Consider the following 22,624-nt stretch of genomic DNA (forward strand, 5'->3'; position numbering starts at 1 on the left):
AATCAAAGCAAGATCGTCTTGACTACAAAATTTTATTATATAAATAAATCAGGGGGAAAGGAAGTAATCTTATTTTGTGGAGTAGGAAGGGAACCAGTTTGAAATGACTGCAAATAAAGTCACTATTAGGAGTGAAACAAACACAGTGGGCTGCAAACAGGTACCAAAATAATCCACATCACCTGCAAATCAGGATTCCCTTGGATAATGAAGACAGATCATTTGCTCATACTTAGATGTGTTTCACCTGTATATATTTACATATTTATGCACACAAGCATAGTTCACCAAAATATCCACAGCAGCACATTCTGCATACTTTTCCTCCCTTACATCCAACCCAGAAGAAAACATAGGAAAAATTGCATAACCATTCTTCCCAATTCTTCTCATCTCAAGAACTCAAGAAAAGCCCATAACAGAAGTGTGAACAGAGTCACAGACAGCAGGCCTACCACAGGAACAGACCACAAAGACAATTCTGAATTTACAGCAAATACTTGATTAACCAAAATCAGGGCTGCTCGTTGTAATTCAAAGACAGCTTAGTCTTTTTCCCAGCTTTGGAATAGACTTCCAATTGTACTTCTAAAACTGAACAGAGATAGGTTTTTCCCCACTAATGTTCTTCTCAAATGAAGCAGCCAAGCCTGTTAGGGTAAGGCAGCAGGAAGAAGATTCCCTCTATTCCAATATTCAGAAGTACAATGACATTGCATTAATCAAGGAAACATGGAATATCTGGGCAGAAAGAGGGCAAAAGGAACATACTCACAGTATCTCATAGACAGGAACTTACACGTTGGGAGAATAAGGAGGTGGCAAGACTTCTCATCTCTAGTTTAATTTCTTTTAATAAATCTTCCCTTCCTGGTTTCCAGACTGCCAAGAAACAGCAGCTTTAGGATACTTTTATTTAACACTGATGGCATATACCAAAGGGAATGCAGACGATACTTGAAGTTTTTCCTTCCTGCTTTTTCACATTTCAATTGTTTGAAAATTCTGCTAAACCAACAACCTCCTACTAAAATGAATTTCACTCACACTCCTACCAACCTGAAGAAGGGAATAATGTACATATGCTATGCCAGAACAATGCTGTCAAAAACCTGCACTTCTATCTTAAAGCAACTTTGGCCATATAGCTCCATGCTACGAAAACAAAATAGAAGACAGAGCCAAGGGCTACAAAGTCATGATGGTGAAGTCCCAGGTGACTGAAGAAAGGGAAATACTACACCCATTCTTTTAAAGGGTAGAAAGGAAGAGCCCAAGAACTACTGACCCATCAGCCTCACACCTGTGCCTGCAAAAATCATGGAACAGCTCCTCCTAGAAGCTATGCTAAGACACACGAGGACAGGGAGGTGACTTGAGACAGGCAGTAGCCTTCACCAAAGAGAAATCCTGTCTAACCAACCTGATGGCTTTCTACAATGGAGTGACTACATCAGTGAACAAGGGAGGGTTACAAATGTTATCCCGACTCTTCAAAGCCTTTGCCACAGTCCTGCACAACATCCTTCTCTCTAAATGGGGGAGAAGTGGATTTGATGGGTGGGCTGTTAACTGGTGTAAGAAATTGGTTAGATGGTCACATCCAAAGGGTAGTGATTAATCAGATCAGAGTCCCAATGGGCACCAGTGACAAGTGGTGTTCCTCAAAGATCCATACTGAGACCAGTGCTATTTAGTATCTTCATTAATGACACTGAAGAAGAGAGCAAGTGCACCCTCAGCAGGTTTGCAGATGACACCAAGCTGAGCAGTGCAGCTGACACACCTGAAGGAGGGACCGGGAAAAAGCATGAGAAGCAGGCGCATGGGAGTCTCTTGAGGTTTAACAAAAACCAAGTGCAAGGGGCCACATCTGGATCAGAGCAACCCCTGGTATCATTCACAGGAATGAACAGATCAAGAGCAGCCCTGCCAACGACAGCATGGGAGTGCTGGTGAAAAGAGGCTGCACATGAGCTGGGAATGTGCACTTGGAGCCCAGAAAGCCAATTATATCCTGGGAACAGATTGCCCAGAGCAGTGGAAGATGTCCTATCCATGGAAACAAAGTTTCAGGTCAGACTGGATTGGGCCGTGAACAACCTGGACTAGTTAAAGTTGCTCTTGTCCATGGCAGGGGTGGGGGACAAGATGACCTTTAAAGTTCCCTCCCAACCCAAACTATTCTATGATTCTATGACATGGTAACAATGAATGACTCCTACAATATAAGAACTGGAGAGTACTCAAATCAAAGACAAATTTTGTTAAAAGAATATACAATGAGCTTTTAGAGCTTGCTACCACGTGGAGCTGTGGAAACAGTGCCAAAAGGGTTAAAAAATGTGAACAGGTGAATTCACAACAGGCCAATAAATGCAAAAAAAAAAAAAAAAATGGGCATAGGTGGAATTCTTCCACCTTCCCATCCTTATTCATCCAGTGGCAGATACTGAGGAAATGGAATTGAACCAGTAAGCAGACATTTCTCAAAGTAACATCTTGATGTGACTTTGAGACACATCTTCAGGGTAAGATGCATAATTCTGGAGGGCTGAAGGCACTATTGCTCATGTTAAAATTTACATTTGTTTTCATATTGTTAGAGTTAGAAACAATGCTTATGCCTGCCACTGAACTGTGTAAAATGATAAGGGGCTGATTGTCAGATCCCAGCATTACCTCAACTTCTGGACTGCAATGCCTCCCCTTGTTCCCTCATAGCCCCCCAGAAATTGAGCATTGTCTAAGAGGAGGCAGCTTAATCCCTTACCTACAGCAAAGAATCCTCTAAAACAGACAGAAATCAGGTAGAATCAACTGTTTATACATAGATTTTATTTCTGAACTTACAGTGCTTAAAATAAAATATATCAGTATCTAGTTATTTCTAATAAATGCAAAAATACAAAACTTCCATTTGCTTTGAAAGTGCAGAAATATAAATTATAAAATGATAACTTTAAAACATACAATGTTATTTCTCAATGTTTTTAGTATCAAAACAGGTTTGTAAAACAAGCACCATAATTTATCTTACAGAAGACTTTTCATCAAAGCAGCATTACAGGGCAAAACAAGTAGGACATTAGTGTGGAAATGTAGTAGCAAATCTTCAAATATTTTAAATGGTAAGAACTGTTATAAATTCTTATAAACAGTTAAAAAAACTGTTCTATTTGTTTGCAACAGCTTTACCATATAGCCGAATATTAATTGGGCCATATTTGGATGTCAGCACAACGAAGACATCTTCAAACATTCCTTCTGCCTTTGGCTTGAACTGGACTGGCACAGTGATGTAATGATAGGATCTAAAAAGACAATTATGGACATAATCATTGTTAATAAACAAGTAAATACTACCTGATTATCATTGTTAATAAACAAGGTAATAATACCTGATAGACAAATTCTTGTTTAGTTTGGATTTTCACCAAAATGATATACTGGATGGGCACTATGTGCACTGGATCATCAAATTTATTTTTATAGATTTGATTATCTATTTTGCTTCTGAAGGACTTTGATCTTCAAGGCCATTTTTTCCTTCTGATTATGCAAAGTAATATAATACTTTATTGCTGCTGGTTTAGCTTGATAAGTTTGGTCTGCCTCTTGGCAATATTGACAGTGCATAAACTTCATTTAGAGCAAAATTATTACATTTCTTCCTTCAAACAAGTACACTAAAATTTCCAACCCTTTTTTGAAATTCATGCATTTGAAGCTACTAATTTCCATTACTTCTAATTGCCTCCACATTAAGAAATATTTTGCTGAGCTGTTGTAAATCAGTATGTCCGTCCTCAAACAGCATTTTAGAAATTTTACATTTTTTTACATAATTCCTCTTCTATTTGGATTAAGTTAAAAAAAAATGTAATGGATGTTAATTGTCAAAAGCTTAGACTGAATTATTTTAAAATATAAGTTGTACAAGCAATAGCTGAAAATTCTGAGTGGCAGTCTATTGGATTCCATGGCATCCAGTAGAAACATCCAGCACTGAAACAGGTAGCAGTTACAGGCAGATACTGAAATAAGGAATTATCCACAGCATCACTTAGTAGAAAAAGAAAAGACAGTTTGTTGCTACCGTATCTCCCTTAACAATGTATAGTATTATCCAAAGTCCTCTGGAATGTGCTTATTTCGCCTACTTTTTCTGTGTTCCTACCTTTTCATATTCCTTTTCTCTACACTAATCCAACCTAGTCTGTGCTTTTACACTTCTACTCTACCCCTTACCTATACCTGGAATCATAATATCTGCCCTACATACAACTGCCATTTTCTAGTATCATCCTTAGTGCTGAAGTAACCATACCAGCTTTTTTTTAAACAACGTCCTGGTCAATGAAATAGGAGTACATAGAGTTAGAATAAAGACTGGGATGGTACTGTATTTTTTTCATCAGGTTAATACAAAAATAAAGTACTAATTGTACCATAGTGAACTACAATCAACAGTGTACCAACAGAATACCACCGAGTCAGAGTTCCATGTCTCATGCCCGACTACAAAGTGCTGTATAACAAATCTGGAAGTGTCTTTTTTACCATCTATGATATACAGGCTGAAGATATGTACTCAGCTCATTTTTTTAAAAATCAATTTTTTTAAAGTGAAGGATATCAGTATCACCAGTATGACTATTTAATCTGTAACATGCATTATGTTAGAAAGCATAAATTTTAGTAGGAAGAGAGTGTGAAGCTGCATATAACTAGGCCACCTGAAAATTTACAGCAGTAAAAGTTAATTCAGTAGAAGGCTAGAAGAGATGCAGAAGTCTGTATTATCTCCAAAATAATATATGTTTACTCCCTGATATACTGCATAACATTTACTCAAAAGTGACGCAAAATATGACCATACTCAATCTCAAAAGCTTAACAGTAAGTTAGGTATTTCTCTTTCAAAAAGATGGCCCCATCTGGCTGTCAAATATTAATTTCCAGAATATGTACCATATGACCTCAATGGTACTGAAGCAGAGCAATTTCTTAGCAAATGACAGTTGTATTGAATTCCTCTTGATCTCTAAATTCAGGTGTCCATTTGGTGGGTGCTAAACCAAATCAAGCAAAGTCAAGCAAATCTTCTGTGCTTTATGATCATAAATGGGAGAGCACTATGTTGACTTCAGAGAAATTATTTTGTTCAAATATAAGAAAAGCTGGTATTTACAACCAAAGAAAAAAACGCCAAAATTACTAGGAAAAAAAAGTAGACTGACTTTTAAACCTGTTAAATCTACTTTAGATAAATGTTGTAGGAGTTCATAATCTCTTGCAGAAAATGTACCAAATAATTTTTTACAGCATTCCTCCAAAATATTTTTGAAATATCCAAGTGTCTTCCAGTGAAGCCACTTATTTTTTTGTCAGGGATGACTAATTCACTAATTCAAGTCATCCTGTCCTTTGTCTGTTGCTGTACAGTCTCAGACAGATCTAGCTAGTTGTCTTCATTTGGACAGATCTTATCCTGGTCACTATCCCCATTTAAAAAAAAAAAAAAAAAAAACCAACACCTTTCTGTGCCATCTCATGTGAAATATTTAATTAAAAGATGGCATTTCAGTTGAAGCACTAACACAATTTCTAAGAGGAATTACAACACTTGGCACTGAAAAGTGGCTTTGAGAATACATTGAATACCTCTGGTTAACACCACTACAGCCCTGTCTTAGTGATAAATGTGAAGCAGATTAGGACACAGAATATTTAACTCCATTTAGGATTTGCTCACAATTTCTGCTCTCTATACCCTTAGCTTTCCTGTGTTTAAAACAGGAACCTGTTTAAACCCTGAGAATGTATGGAGTACCACTTCTAATGAAACGGTTGCATTTCTGCTTCCTGACAATCCCACAGTTGCAGATGAGCATGTGAGATGCTGTACTTCTTTGAAGAGATGACTAATACTACTGTCACATACTTGTTGTAATGAACTTCACAGATGACTGGGTTTATTTTCAGGGCCTGCTATCACTAACTTAAACATTCCTTTTATGCAGGTAAAATGCTGAAATAGTTGGCATGACCAGACAATTCCAGTGGCTGCTCAAATCTTATGTTTTCAGAGAATCTTTGATGCAGCTCTGCAGGTTTGTCAAATTAGAAGCATGATGAAGGCAATTTGCTTGGTCTGTTGTGCAGAAAGTATAAATGTAAGGAATGACTTGATTGTGCACAGCATGCCAAATGGTTACATGAAGCATTAGGCTTAACATTAAAAGCAGTAGCACTGTTAGAAACAATTTGCAGGGAAGAAATTGGTAGATTCAAAAATAACTGTGTGGGCTCATTGTGCTTCGAACAGAGATTAGAGTACAGTTTAGAGGGGGAAAAAAAAAGAAACCCAACCAAAAAAACCTCACATCCCCCCCAAACTGGTTATTATAAACAAAAGCATCCAGAATATTTATATGTACATTTTGTACATTTTAGCCATGTACATATACAGACAATTATCTTATATTTATCTTACTGAATTACTTGGTTAATTTTGTTGTTAGGAGAGAAGGTTAGCATATGCATTACTCACCTTAGCAAGTATTTCAAGTGCTTGATGTAGAAAGGCTCTCTGGGATTTACAAATTTCAGCTGTAATTTAATACAAAATGCTTAAAAGTGCACTATATTTAGGCCCATCATATTCAGTTTATGACGTGTAAGATAAATCAGGTCACTTAAAACAGAGCTTTACACAGACCCAGGGTTTAAAAATAAAGAATGTCCACATTTGTGAACAGTAAGGAAAAAAAATCTTAATATTTTAATGAAGTTACAAAATTAAAATCAGTAAATCAGAATAATAAGACCTATGCAAACTATGATCCACCATACTTTCCTATTACTGTATTATAAATACACTCAGTTATTCAGTCAGACAAAACGGAAAAATTGCATATCAAAATTTTTCAAATATTGACTTCTGGAACTAGCAAACTAAGACATGTACTATTGCAATCTTTGTCAAGAGTAAAAGAGAGTAAAACAGGGCAGTTGAGCAATTGAAAGGACTTACAAGTATCTATTTAAGATGAAGTCTGTCAAACTTACCATCTGTGTTAGACGGGAGTTATTCCGCAAGTGGACCTTTAATGTGGATGTTTCCCCAACTCTGGTTAGAGGAAAAACGTAGACGTCTTCTGGTGCATACACTCCTTTAATGGTCTCTTTTTGTCTGATTTTAAAAAGGGGTTTAGGATATTAACATTTATGATCTGTGTATACTGATTGCATACTTGAAGTAACAGGTACGTTTTCTGAGAATAAGTCAGGGAAAATGGAAATATCCAGAAAACATCACCTCTCACCTTAAGTTTTATAGGCAAGATATTTTAGCCAGGAAGAATAACAAAAGCATCGCTGTGGCATAAATATACAGGAATTTACTTAAATGTACTTTCAGAGTCTGAATTTTTCCCCCATATGCTTTACCAGAGTTCTAGGGTCTTTTTAAAGATTGCAGGTTTAAACAAACATTTTATTCTCCTGCCATATTGACATCATCCCATAGTAAAAGAACTGACAATTAACTTAAGACTGAACAGCAAGGTTAAGACATGCAGTACTGTGGTTTTCTCACAATTGACTTTATAGTCAATTGGGGTGTCCATAAGTCAAATATACAAAAAGTATACAAAATTCTAAAGTCAATACTAACTTCATTTACCACAGCATATCATAGTTAGACAACTTAGAAACTCAAATGAAAAGAAAAAGTATGGAAGATTAAACAATACAAAGCCACTAAGAGGTTTTGGCAAGTCTGTTTTATACAGCTGCTTACTCTAACACAGAATCATAGGATCATTCAGGTCAGAAGATACTCAGATGGTGTCTCACTCAACCTCTTGCTCCAGTCAGGGTCAGATGTGAGGTCAGAGCAAACTATCCAGTTAAATACCAAAAACCTTTGGGCACAGAGATTGCACAGATTTTCTGTGAAGCCTATTCTACCACACAGACAGTAAAAACTGTTTTGGTTGTGGGATTGGGTTCTACTCCCACACCCTTTTACCCAGCCTCAGACACACTCTTGTCAGGTTTTGTCCCTACATACCTTATTCTTTTCGGTTGTACTTCAGAGCAAGCTTTCCTTTCTGGTGAAACTGGCAGCTCAGTTTTCATAAGAGGACTTGGAAAAGATCTCACAGCTGGTGTTTCTTTTTCTGCTTTAGTACTCTATTAGCAAAACAAGAGAAGATTGTAAACTTCGAGTTCAAAAGTACTTAAGCATTCAGGAATATAAGTCATTCCCTTTACCCAATCCAAGATGTTTTATTTAAAGAAAAATCTTTCAGGAGCATAAGAGTCTGGATCATTGAGATGGAAGGGATTATTTAGGAAGACTACGTCAACAGACTTCTGTGCTTCAGGAATACTTATTTATTACAAGACAGCTCACAACAAACTAGCCGGGCAGGTGGAATCTCAAAAAGGCTGCAAGCAACCAAGATTTTACTAAAAGCCAAAATAACCCTCACTTCCTCTGCAGATATTATGCCCATATGCCTCAAGAATTACCAAGTTGGCTAAACAACTGCTCAGAAAGAAGGAAGACGTAAGTCATCATTATAATCTGAATTCTCAAAACAGCAAGAAATTTTGTAATAATTTCACACTATGATCAATACATCCTTCTCAAAGAAAGGCCTCTCTAGAGAGGCAGAATCAGATAATGCACTCTATGGTATCTTCTGCATTCAGAAATTAGGCCAAAATATTTATCATCACCAAGACCCTCACTTAAGGTATTCTAACACAAGGAGACCAAATCACCCAAGAGGAATAATTGAACAAATAATCAATTTCAAATTCTGTGTTGCTTAATGAATCTTGCCAGATATTCTTTGGAGCCCCCTTGGGTCACAACAAAGTTAAAGAACCAGAAGAACCTCCTACACTTATGGTTGTACAACATTATGTCAATTTTTGAAATGGTGCTGACGTTTTAGACAAGCAGTTGATTCCCTGACGCAGGGAAGATGAAAAAAATAGATTCATCTTCAATAGAGCTGCTATGACAAACTTGTCTTTTAGACATTCATTTCTTCTATTGAAAGAGCTGCTAATCAGTCTGTCAGAAATAGCAGTAGTCATTAAAAAAAATATTAACTTTAGATAATATGTTTTTCAGTTACAAACTGAAAAATGAACCTATGAACCCCAGTAGAACCCAATAAAGACAAGAAGGGATTTGCATTTGTGTCTTGTTTCAAGAATTCTTATTTTTCCACATAGTGAAAAACAATGGGCATCATGCCTCTTATCATTCAAATTCTAATTTTTCAAAAGGCAAGTTGACTGTATGAGAATAAGGTACATTATTAAAATAATCAGAAGTTACCCCAATCTTTATAATGGTATCTTGAAATACTCTTGCTTTACCACAGCCTGTACTGACTTCTGCTGTTTCAAATGAGAGCACTACATTAACATTCCAAATGGTTACAATTGAGTGCTGCAGCTCCAAAAATAGCTCAGAACACAGAAACTGGTAAAGCTTGAAAATTTGAATTATTTTGCTCACAGAGTTTAAAAAGGTTTTCCCCTCCTCATTTCTGAGATACACAAAGATGATGAAGCTTTGTCCTGCTGATACTTTCAAATGTATTTAATGTTACTTATGTATGTTCCTTTTCAAAGTACAGTAATTTCACAACTATAAGGCGTACCCTTTTGACTAAAATTTTCCCTCGAACCCGGAAGTGCGCCTTATAGTCCAGTGCGCCTTATCTGATGTACAAAGTTGCGAAATATGCCAAACTGGAAGTGTGAGCTGTGAGCCGTGGGGGGAGCCGGAAGTGCCACGGCAGCCGGTTGGAGGCGGGCCCAGGGGCCCGCGTCTCCACCCCTGCCGGGTAAAGGTGGGCCTGAGGGCCCGCGGCACTGCCCCTCTCGGGTCCAGGCAGGCCCGGGGGCCCACGGCACCGCCCCTACCGGGTGGAGGCAGGCCTAGGGGCCAATGGCTGCCAGGTTGAAGCAGGGCCTCGGCCAGCAACCGCGTGGGGGAGCTGGGGGCGGAGCCTCGCTGCAAAAAAAAAGTGCGCCTTACAGTCCGGTGCGCCTTATCTGATCTACAAAGTTGCAAATTTTGACAACTCCCCAGGGGTGCGCCTTATAGTCCGGTGCGCCTTATGGTCGTGAAATTACTGTACATAAACCACGTAAAATAAAAAATGCCAAGCATTCAACACTAGTAGTATCTTCAAAAAATAGCAGGGGTTCTTTACAAAGTCCTTAACTTCCTACATGCTAAAGGAGCAGTCAGGACCTGGATGCTGCCTCAGTGGCAGGTGCTTGCTAGTTCACCCAGAAAGGACCAACCCAAATACCAGTCCAAGGCTCCTGTGCACATTACTCATTCTCAACTCAATAACCTTCAGAGAGCCCCCTGTAGCAGCCCCCAGCAGGAGGAACAAATGTTCCTCAGGAAAAGAAAAAACTTAAATTAGAATGACCAGCAACGAGAGACTGGGGTGGCAGAGCACAGAGAGAATCTCTCCTTCCTTTGTCTCTCGGACTGGTTTTAGAGACATGATCATCTGAACTCCTGACTATAGTTTCCAATGGTGAGGACTGCAAGAGCATAATCAAAATTACACATAAATAATTTGCTAGAAAAGAGATTAAATTGGTATGTACCACTGATTTTCCTAACTTAAATGTTCTTCTTTTACTTCCTTCCTGAGCTCTTCCAAATTTTTCATTTGTTCTGAAGTGGTTCTATAAATAAACATCACTCAGTCACTCTGAATGGCAGTCACTCTTCCCACTTCATTCTGTCAAAAGTCACATTAACCACAGCTGTAGCCCCCTGCCTCAGCAAAACCACCCAATTCCAAGTCCTTTTCAAAGTTTTAGTAACACTGCCTAAAGTCTTGATCCCAAGAAGATAACAGATTATGATTCACTTGTCTTCCCAACTAAAAGCTGCAACACTCTAAATGTTCTGTGTTTATCCCTCTTCTGAACAGATGTATGGTTCCCTACCTAGTTGATAAATACAGTACTTCGTTTTCAAATCTTTCTGAAAATGATCGTGACATGCATTTCAAGTATGTTCTAAAAACTTTTTTCCCCATGTGCAGAGATGCTATAAATATCTAATTGTTAACAGCTTTGAAAAAAATCAAGAACAAATCTGACACAGTAGTTCAAAAACATTAATATCAAGTTATGCCGCTCAAAGATTTACACAACTCTGACAATTAGTCACGTTTTAAGAAGAGAATTCTTTAAAACTCTAGAGTTCTGTTAAAGAATTAATCTTCTCTGCATTTCAACTAGCTTTAAAAAGAAATTATTTAGATGTTTTTCCTCATTATTCAGGAAAATTATGACCAAATAATTTGATGAAAGCTTAATAAAAAACCCCTCTTAAATCAAACATTATACAGCACTCTCATGCCAAAAAATCAGAAGTTATTTAACATAAACCTTTTTTTAACACAATTAATTTGGAAGGAGCGAGGAACTTACAAAACAAATGTAAGGTACTTCAGCAAGAAGGGTAAGTAAGGTTCCTACTACTGAAGCATGCTCTTAAGAAAGATTCCAAATCTTTGTGTGGACTTCTTAAAAAAGTCAAGTCAAACCTTCTGAAGAGGACAGCAAAGCATATATAGCAATCATGCCATACTGAATGTACAAAGCTCTTCACATTCAGCTTCTTTAACTAATCATTAGAATAAATTCTTCCTGTCCTATGTAAATTCCTCTTGTATAGATGGAAAAAAAACCAAGGTAAGGAGAGGGAGCACAGAAAACCAGTTGCAACTCTCAACCCACTTCTTCCAAGTCTTACCATAAATTTTGATCTGAGGAACAACAGGGGAGTAAAGGAGAGCTCAAACCTAATTGCTCACACGTATAAATTTCACAACTATCCCCACTTACATGGTTACTCTGATAAAATAATGAAGCAGGTTTTATTAGAGACACAAATACCCATCTCCAAGGTGGATATTTGAAAATTCCAAAACTGCATTAAGTATTATAGCAAAGGTCAGTTACTTCACTATTTATTTACAAAAATAAAACTGACAAACAAAAAAATCAAAGAAAACTGATAGAAACATCTTTGCCTACAAAAACAATTCCCCTAGAATATAAATTTGTTTCTACTCTCTCATAGCTAAATAAAGTTTTATATCATAAATGGCAAAACATAATGCAGTATCACATAAGGAAGAGGGTGTTTTTGCAACATAAGAAAAAAAATGCAATTTAGCCCAGAAAAAACACTAGCAGGGTTGAAGTTTTTTCCAGAATATACCAATGTATATACAAAAGAGTAGTGTATAGTAAAATCAAGATGTTATCAAAAATTTGTGCTCAAGACTGTGTTTATAGCTTTTATATACTCACCCTTCCAGAAAGCTGTATTTTTAATCTGTGTTTCCTACTCGGATTTTCAACTGAGTAAAACTCAAGGTCCCAGAACTGCGAGTAATCTCCTTCATCTCTAGGTGAAAAGACTACAGCAACCTTAAAAAAAAAAATTTAAAAAATTTTGCAGAACACTAATAATCTTCAGAATCTTCACAATTTTATCTGTACAATGTTATGGTTCAGCCAGCACAAAATTTACATACTACAGAACACACGACACACACAGGTGATCTTGCAGAAAACTACACAACCAGCTAGTCCTCCTTTGCCCACAAGTGGAAAAAATTGGATTAAATATGTTGTGCAAGAAATTTTGAACAAAATTTGAGTTCAGATAACTTGCTTTAAAGCAAAATCAGCAAGTGATGGCAGAATTACTTCTGTTAATAAAATGGAGAGAAAGGGGACCAGGAAGCGAAATATGTGCACATGGAAAAAAACTTCATCTGGCAACCAAGTTGTGAACAACTCAACAACTCTAGCTCCAAATCTATAAGCTACAATTATTAGAAGGTCTGAAATTTAAACCAGCTTGCAAGCTATCAATTTGATCATCCTTAAAGGTTACCTATGTAATGACAAATTTACAATGATGTAAATGTTATTCAAATAGGCCTGAACTAGGATTGCTAAGGCAAATACAATTGTTTAAATTCAAATAGCGGTCTGCAGTATTATGACATTACTCTGAAAATGGACAGGAATAAGTTTTTTATTCTTGCAAGCAGATTACAAATTGCATCTCTATGGAAATACTGTCATAATTATCCATAACAATGAAAAGACAAGTGTTAATGAAGATGAAAATATAAAACTCAAGTTCTCTCATTGTGAGAGAAGATGAGGGAGGAAAGACCTTTACAAACCCATTCAGTCTATCCTTGGATGTGCTTTATAACTATGGTTATGAAACCCTCTACTGGCCAGGAGATAAAACTGTAAGTCAAATGAAACCAACTTTAGAAACAGACAACTGTTCTTGAACAAGTATAGCAAGAATGTTTCAACGAAGGGAATCAGGTGCTTACACTAGTTTTATAACAGCCCAGAATTATTTGCCATTTACTTCTGGAATTTTACAATAACAAAATAATTTAAAATAATTTTCTGTTCTAAAATAATTTGTCCTTAAAAACCCCCAAACAGTAACACAAACATACCACCACTTTGAAACCAAAATATTTTGATTGCATGAATTCTTAGAATCAACTCTGCTCTGAATTAAGCTGATACATACTACCTGATACACTCCAGTACTGAAAGGGCAACATTTTATAATCATCAAATACAATTTATTTCTTATTTAAGATCACATTTTGCAATTGAGATACACATATATGCCTGAAATATTTATAAATGTTTACCTTCTCTTGTCCATGAGCTTCGAGAGTGCCAGAAACATGGGAAAATCCGAAAGAGGAGTAAGGAACCCTATAAACACAATCACTTCTATCCACATCCTGCAAATAAATTTATGAGACAGATTAAGAAGAGAAAGGAAAAAAAATAGCCTGAAACCACACAATACATCCACACACACACCCCCTTTGCAGAAGACTGAGGAAAATACACCAAATTAAGCTGTTTTTAACTGAAGAATTGATTCCCTAAAAGCAAATTAATAAAGACTGAAACTACTAAATAGTTGTGGTCAGTTACCACAACTATTGACTTACAGTTCAGAGGTGGTGCACTGGCTGGAACATTACATACTCAATCCCATGGGGTACTGGTAAGAGTGCTACATAACCATTTTTCATCATTTCACAACAACAGACCATAATAATAATTCTAGCATAAAATCAAAAATCATCACAGCATTTCAGACTATAAAATATAGGGAAGTATTTACAAATATCAACAGCTAGGCACAGGTAACAGCACTGTAATAAGAATATCCTTGACCTAAATCAAATTTCTACAGAGATACCATGTACAGTGTAATTTCAGCAGCACAAGTCTGGAACAAGACAAGTCTGGCATTCTGGAGCCAAAAGAGACACCTATCTTTCATTTATGCTTGATTACTTAATGCAATCTGGAGGATGACACTGTATGAGCACAAGCAAACTCTGTAAAGCAGTAAGTGAAGCAGAAACCGTAACACAGAGCACTGATTGAGTCACAGTTAGGGAGCACAGTGAGGGATGAAAAAAAGGAGCAAAACATTTCCCTAATATGGACAGAGGGGAAAAAAACCCCTTTGTAACTGAGGTCATGCTCAAGTATATATTCTTTCTTGAGAGGCAGTAGGGAGAGAAGCTAAAATAAAAACCAGGGACAAAACTCCCAACACAAGCATTCACTCACTTTAACATAGGGTGGTGCAAAAGATGACAACATCCACTTCAGATTTTCATTCCCTTTATTCTCCATTTCCAGGTAATTCTCTAAAAGAGAAATATCAGACCAGTATACTAAACATCCTTGTTCAAGTATTCCTGGTGTAAAGAGTTAAGTGGAAACTGTATTTCTAGATGAACACAAGTTTAGTGGAAATAGTTTTCATTATAACAACTCTCAAGAGCAGACTCAAAGCACACTGTCATAAAATCTGTAAAAGCTTATACACAATAAATTTAGACTTGACCAAAAAAAAAAAAAAACCCCAAATATATCCAACTCCTTCTCAAGACATTATTTAATCATTCAGAGACAAAACACTGGGAGCATTCCAGTCTGGGACCAAATAAAGTTGGACCAAAAAATCTGTTGTGGTACTCAGCATGCATAAAAATTCATGTCCCTTGGCAAGAATTAACAGGACAAGATCATCTCACTCTGGAATAGCACTTTAAAAAGTTTAGCTGCAGACATACATTATATAGGAAATTTACAAACACCAGAAGTATTATATTAGAATCCTTTCATAATTTTAGCAAAAAAACCCCAGATATAATTGATAGATTAAGCCTTGAAAGTCCTCAAGTCTGCTGGGAAAAAATTATGTCACTGGATCATTAAAAAAACTTTCCTTACCTAAAAAAAAAAGTAAGTTCTTCAAAAAAACCTGGTATCCAGATAACAGAATGAGAGTTCCATAAAGTTACTTAGAGAATTTTAAACATTACTGGAATTAAAGGTACAGACCAAGCATTTCAGACTCCCATTATCAACACCGTCCTCCTCAATCACTACGTACCAAGACAAGGACAGCTAGCCTTATAGCTGACAGTCCTCTTTAGGAGGAGCATTTATTTCCCTGCTAAAGACAGATTGATCACATATCTTATGGGCATAAGTGCAGATGAGAATGGATCTACTGCAAAGGTGCATTGAGCCAGAAGAGTTTCAAGTTGACACAGCAGCCTTCTAACACAGTAAATTCATGAATACAAGCCGCACTGAGTATAAGTCGCATCTCTGGGTGTTGGCAAATATTTCGTTTTTTGTCCATAAATAAGTCGCACCTGAATATAAGCCGCTCTGTCGTTCGCAGCGAGGACCCGCGTGCAACAAAGTTGCCAAATAGTAACAGAACCACGGCAGGGCGGGGTTTACTGGCTCAGCTAAGGCTGTGCAGGCTTGGCCCGCTAGGGGTTGCTGACGGGGCCAGGCGGCCCAGCCCGGCGCTGCCGCTCGGCGGGGCCACTGGGGGCCAGCCGCCGCTGCCACTGGGCTCGGTCACCACGGCCCGGCGCTGCCCTGTGGTGGCAGGCAGGGACGGAGCCTCCCCAACTCCCGCGGCGGCGGCGGGCGGGGACGGAGCCCCCCGCCGCCTCCCAGAGGCGCGGTAGTGGCAGCGCGGGGCCCCCCCGTCTCTCCCCCGGATTGTGGTACAGGAGGGAAGGAGGGAGCTCTCCCGCCTCTCTCCCTGCCCCCCGTGCTGCCTGTAGGCAGCCAGGTTCCACCCGCGGTGCAACAGAGTAGCAGTTTGTAACAATCGCAAAATGCCGACTTTGCAGCAGCTCGGCTCAGCACTCTGGCTGGCACTTCTGAGGTTGTAAATGTCAGAAAATTATTCACATATTAGCCGCTCCTGAGTATTAGTCGCATTTCCGGTTTAGGAGCAAAATCTTAGTCAAATTGGTGTGGCTTGTATTCGTGAAATTACTGTACTCTCTTTTCCAGGTACAGTGTAGCTGCATTCATCATAGTGACTTAAAAACCCAGCAACTGATTTGCCTGTATGCAAACCTATCTATAGAGTAAGAGAACAAAACCAAAGTCAAGGCACTAAAGTTCCCAAACATGCAATACAGTAAACAAAGCCTCTGGACACAAAATACTACAGATGCTATAATTAATAACTAATTCCTCTTACCCGAGTTTTGACCAGGTCTTGTTTTAGGAAAAACAATGTTTCTGTTCTTTATCTTCATTTCTGTTAGAGGGAGCGTGGGGAGAGGCTTTGACACATCAACAGTAGGATTTTCAGACTGTGGAGTAATTACATCACATCTTCTACATGGAAAGTCTGATCCAGACATGCTCTGTGTGACAGCCTCTTGAATAAGCACCTTAATAAACTTTTGCACAATTTGGAGAAAAGCAGAGTTTTAAACAGTGAATATTGATATCTTAACAAGTCAAACTATTTAGCTCTATATCCTTGAGCTGCAAGAGTTTATGTTTAGCTTTACATTTCAACAGAGGAAAGCTCTCATACATTAAATCAGCAGGTCTTCTCCAGCCTCAAAAGCTGAAATATTCTGGACAAGTTTAATTTAGGAGAAAAGGAACATTCCCTGAACATTTGCTATCTAGGCATTTTAATTCAACAGGAATAAAAATTTAAACTAATTTAACTGACAATTCCAATTTCATTCTCTGTTGCAGATAATGGAAACAGAGGTGCCTCATTCAGAAGGAGCTTCACGTTCACTTCTGCTAAATAACTAGAAAATTTAAAAGTTTCAGTTAATGCCAGTAAAATCTTAGCATACTTTTTGCTGATTTGGAGAGGAAGCAAATAAATTACAACAGCATTATTAACTACCAGATTTCTTATAATTTGACGGGTTTTGCTACATTCTCTACACTTGCCTAAGCAGATTTCTTAAATAATTTTCTCATATTGTAGAACATAACATAGTTAACTATGTGCAGTCATCATTTCCTTCTCAACAAGTTCCCTGTTTGTTTGAGTTTTTTGAAGGCAGTTTCCAATTCTGTATCATACCTCACACTTCCCTCCATGCAAAAGGAAAGTAGATAGTTTTATCCTTTCCATGTCTATTTCTCTCTCCATGCATTGTTACAAACAACCCAAAACACACATTGACTGTAAAAATAAGAAAAAAAGTCTCTTTAGGAGAGATTATCAAGGAATCCTTCTGCTCTTACACAGAAAAAAGAAAAACTGCTGGCTTCATAAATTTATTTTTTTCTATGCCTCAACTTAATCAGGGAAATGTCTTGGATTAAAATCCATGAGGAGGCACAACCTGTTCTAGATATTCTTTATCACAGACCTGTCATCTAGGAGGTCAATTTTACCTTAAAGGACCTCAAAAGGAGTTATGGTGACTTGTCCAATAATCTCTTTTAACTTTTTTATTTTACAGTATGATACCAACAACTTTTATGCATGCACATCTACATATATATATTTAGCATTTTAGAAAATTAGGCATAAGGCAGTAGTGGGTGCAATTTTGTTGGAAATTCAGTTAGTGTTCACATCCTAACACTACTTCAGAGATAAATGAACTAAAAATCTCGGTTTACAAAATGGCATCATACTTTTCCTTTTAGTTCTCTCAGAACTTTAAAAAGAATAATGGAAGTTGACAGAGCTGCTGACTCAAATCTAGAAGTTTTTAGTAACTTTATTCAAGTTGACAAAATAAAATTAAAAGCCGCAATCTGAAGTCACCAATAAACCACATACCTTTAGTCCATTATCACAATGGATATAGATTAGGCCACTCCAAGGAATTAATGTGGGCCTTGAAGCAAGTGATGGATTAGGACTCACCAGAATTAGCGTACTGCCCCTAAAGAAAAAAAAAAAATCAACTAGTGTATGCTCATATTAGAATCAGTATCTACAACACTTGTCACCAGCCCACCCAAAAAAAGGATGCACTTTTAAGACAGCAGATAAGTGAAGATGCTTTACAGAGCATCTTCAAATTTAATGTATTCAGATATGTGATATATTAAGCTTTAATTGCCATGATCCCAGGATCTTCTTTCACAACCACCGAGAAATCAGATCACCTCTTTTCATGGTCTAACTCAGTTCAAGAATTCTGCAGACTCCAGCCATCACAGTGCAGAGTATAAAATATTCTGGCTGGCTCCTGTTCTGACAGGTTGATTGCCCTTGGCACGGCGAGGAGATGGTCATGAAAAATAGAAAACTGGGCAAGTGCAGCTTGCTGTGCTTAAGTCAGCTGTTCCCACGGGTCTGCTTCCTACTTGCAGACCTCTGTTCTTGATCCAAACTACTTACTTGGACTTAAACTGTGAGGATTCTGCCCACTCTTTTCCAGTGAGCACATTTTAAAATTCTACACTGCAAGAAAATTGCTTGCAGAAGGCCTTCAATACCCTCTTTTTAAGAAATCATCCAGACAATCCTGAATTTAGGGTATGAGATACTCAGTATGTCCTTACTTTCACAGCCACTGGAAAGTCATTAATTGCTACTGCTTTTTGAAACTGCTTTTCTTGGCACTTGCAGATTGAATCTGCAACGAGTGGCAGATATCCTAGCCCTTCCATGGAACTCTATTTTGTTCTCATTACTGATGAAACAAATTTCCATCTACATGAATATGAAATTAAGTGTTTAAAACGCAATCGGCGAGGCAGGACTGAAGAGAAAGTATGTTTGGGCAAACATCTTCAAAATTATAGCAACTACTGAAATACAATTCTGAAAGCAAAACCTATTTTTTGGTGGGAGACTTGTTCTTTTGGTAAGATGAGAATAGCTTAATAACAGGATCTTAAAGCTGTTCTGAACTGAACCTTAAAAAAAACAAAGAAATTTAGAAGGGAGAGGTGAGCAGACCTTTTAAACCTAAATTGTGGAAGTCTTTGCTGCCAAGTGTGAAAAGTCTCATATACATTTACAGTGATATTATGACTACTTTTCCAAAAACATGCTAATTAAGGCAAGGGTAAGCTGACACTGGCTTATCATTTTCATACCTACAGATACGGAGAAGCCAAAGGTTGAAAGGCAAAACCCAATTTTCTCAAAATAATATCCCAAAATCAAGTTGTGAGGAATATCAGCACATTTGCTAAAGAAAACACTAAGTCCCCAGAAGAGAAGCCTTCTATAGAAACTGCTATTTTGGGGGTTGTTTCTTCATTGTGGGAAGGGAGGAAGCGTTTTTTGTTTTTAAATACACAGCTAAATTTTAAACAAAAAACTACTGTGAAAAGAGATTTCTAAAGCTTCAGCTTCACTGGTCATTTAGCTCCTTGAAAATTATGAAATAATAATAGCACTTCCAGGCACAGAAAATTCCTGGCATAAAGGTAATTATACACATGACAGAAGAACATTCCCATTATAAACAACTGTAAAAGCATAAGGTCCTAAAAAAAGCTAGATTTGCATGTAAGTTGACAAAAAGTCTATTCCCTGGAACTAAAATAGCTTCAGTATACAACCTAAGCAAACTAAAGTAAATTCCTAAAAACCAACTAAAATTCCTAAGTTAATTATGGACTTAAATTAAAAAGAAATTCCTCCAAAACCTCACCACGCTTTCACACATAAAGGAACTTATTAAAATATATTTACTCTGGTTCAATGGCACCGTGTTGTGGGGTTATAGTAAGGCAATGAGCTGGCCATGAAAGTTCAAATGTCAACGTTCTATTGGAATTGTTGAGAATTTGTACACGTCTAATATCTGCTGTTTCACCTGCAACACAAAAAAAAAGCTAACATATAAAAAAATTCACAAAAATGTCCATGATACAGAGACGCACCAATGAAAATAAAGTCTTCTCTGCCCTAATTTTACCTTCACATTACTTTAAAATCTTCACAGGTATGCAGTGCATTCTGCATTTATGCATAGAGCACATTACCCCTGATAATTTATCCAAAACTGCGTTCAAATCAAGTCTGCATGAAGATTACTGGTCAACACACACTTACTTATAAACATCTTTTGCAGTACAGTTATCTTAATTCTGAAATGGCTATTTCATTCACTTCAAAAAATGCTTACCAATAGAAGGAGACGTCAAAGTCAAATACTCAGGTGTAACAGCCCAAGACTGAGCATCTGATTTATTCTGAACCAGATCTTTAGCTTTTGCAGATAAAGAAGTACCCTGAGGTCCTTTAACAGGAAGAACGTCCAAAGTTGCAGCAGTATGTCTTACAAAATTCTCAGACCTGAAAATAAAACTGCATTAAATAAAAGCAGTAAAAAAAATCTCATAAATAATTATAATAGCCTACTCTTAAAATATTGAGAAGTACTATTATTAAAGTACAATACTTTTTACATGGGCCCTCAATTTAATTCAATTTTCCATTAAGTAAAAAACAATCCAGCAGTTGTATCAGGATCAGCTTTTGCACAGAATGTTTGGAAGGTACTATTTAGAATAAGAGCAACTAAAATAAACAATTATCTTCAGAAGATAATAATATAAAATAATTTGAATAAAACATACACAAAGAAAACAAGTACTGTATAGAGAAATAAGGTAAGGCGAGTTTCACAGCATGCTATGCAACACAATCTGGAAATCAGGAGGGAGACCTGTGGAGATCACCCAGTCTCCAACACCTCTGCACAAAGGAGGGTCAGCTACAGCAGGCTATTCGGGACGGTGACCAACCAGGTTTTCAGTTTCCTCAGAGATGAAAACTTCACAGCCACTCCTGTGAACCTGTTCCAAAGCAACCTGTTCCAAAGTCTAACCACCCTCAAAAGAAAAAAACATAATTACATACATATAATTACTAACTATGGTTCTAGTACCTGTCCAATTCCAAATGGGGTCCAGGAGACTGCTGAAAGCCATCCTGATCACAAGTGGAATATCCAACCACAGAAAGGAGAACCTTTTGCATACTTGCATAGAAAAGATGAATATCATTTGTCCCTCGTGGGAAATCACATACTAAAAATGAGAGTAATAGAACAATTCTAGTAAGAAAAATTCTACAATACTCAGAAGTTACAGCACAGAGATTTAAGACCTAGACCTCATTAATAACCCATCAGCTAAGAAATCCTAGATCACTCCAAAAGTACTTCCTGCAAATTTAGTTATCAGGTATAGCTCGACACTAACATCAAATATAATACATAAATCTGAATACAAACTAATTTAAATATTTTTATTAGAAGATATAACAGATGTTACATATTAAAAAAATTATCATATAGTTTCCACCTTTATACAAATGCTATATACTAATTTGATTGTATGCCAAATTAGAGTTTTACTCTTTTCTCTAACCACAGGCTTAACTTGAAAGGATACTCAGAACCCAAGTATTTAATGTTCACTAGGATTTCACCCCAACTAAGAGGACTGATAAAAGAAAATCTTTACTTTTCCAAGTAAAGACGACACACAATTTATAGAGAAAGAAAAAGACCACATTTCTTCAGGTGTAGTAGCCTTACAAAAGTAAGTTATTCCATATGTGAATATAACTAGCTCAAGAATAGGGTTTGACAGTAAATTAGTTCATGACACTTATGGGATTGAACAGCTGAGGGGGTGGATGCTTTAGGGAACCCTTTACAAAATATTGTATTCTCATCAATGCATTCCTTACTAACAAGCAGAAGAAAAAGCTGTTAAATTTAGCAAGGAAAATAAATATATATTTTGGTGTCAGTCAAGTTGTCTGCCTCTCAATTCTCAAATATATCTGTGTACAACAAACTGAATCTTTCTCAATAGTTAAAAAGGCAAATACTTTCCAAATAAACTCAGCATTTTTAATGCTATAATATTTACAGACTGGGGTTTCATGTTGCTACGAGAAAAGTACAGAAAATAAATTAAATATATAGATACTGAATGAAAAAAGGTAAGTTCTGTTGTGATGATTTGACCTGTCTGGATGCCAGATGCCCACCAAAGCCATTCTATTGCACCCCTCAGCTGGACTGGGGAAAGAAAATACAACAAAGCTTTGCCCAATACAACTACCCAAATTCAGAACTTTTCTTCTACATTTATAAAAAAAAAAAACAGTGAAAAAGTAACTAGGATTCGAGCCAAAAGCACATTTGCCACATGAAAATAAGTATTATATTTTTCT

At 37.1% G+C, this 22,624-nt stretch overlaps 1 protein-coding gene across 3 annotated transcripts in view; it reads right to left on the reverse strand.

Annotated features, from left to right (window-relative positions):
• Positions 1–2,896: 2,896 nt before the first annotated feature.
• The window catches only part of CEP192 (centrosomal protein 192), a 56,962-nt gene continuing 37,234 nt past the window's right edge, over positions 2,897–22,624 (reverse strand). The window contains exons 33-45 of one of the 3 annotated variants that reach the window (XM_033075922.1): positions 21,324–21,465; positions 20,559–20,728; positions 20,123–20,246; positions 18,248–18,353; positions 16,679–16,883; positions 14,725–14,804; positions 13,779–13,874; positions 12,391–12,510; positions 8,081–8,202; positions 7,075–7,198; positions 6,557–6,615; positions 3,171–3,314; positions 2,917–3,138 (exon numbers count right to left, since the gene is read on the reverse strand). In XM_033075922.1, coding sequence (XP_032931813.1) covers positions 3,176–3,314; positions 6,557–6,615; positions 7,075–7,198; positions 8,081–8,202; positions 12,391–12,510; positions 13,779–13,874; positions 14,725–14,804; positions 16,679–16,883; positions 18,248–18,353; positions 20,123–20,246; positions 20,559–20,728; positions 21,324–21,465 — 1,487 coding nt within the window. In that variant the 3' untranslated portion in view covers positions 2,917–3,138; positions 3,171–3,175. Of the gene's footprint in view, positions 3,315–6,556; positions 6,616–7,074; positions 7,199–8,080; positions 8,203–12,390; positions 12,511–13,778; positions 13,875–14,724; positions 14,805–16,678; positions 16,884–18,247; positions 18,354–20,122; positions 20,247–20,558; positions 20,729–21,323; positions 21,466–22,624 lie in introns of all 3 variants that reach the window. The other 2 variants (XM_033075914.1, XM_033075932.2) reach the window with 2 other exon arrangements.

The sequence above is a fragment of the Catharus ustulatus genome, chromosome 1 (assembly GCF_009819885.2).
Source record: "Catharus ustulatus isolate bCatUst1 chromosome 1, bCatUst1.pri.v2, whole genome shotgun sequence".
Lineage (NCBI taxonomy): Eukaryota > Metazoa > Chordata > Aves > Passeriformes > Turdidae > Catharus > Catharus ustulatus.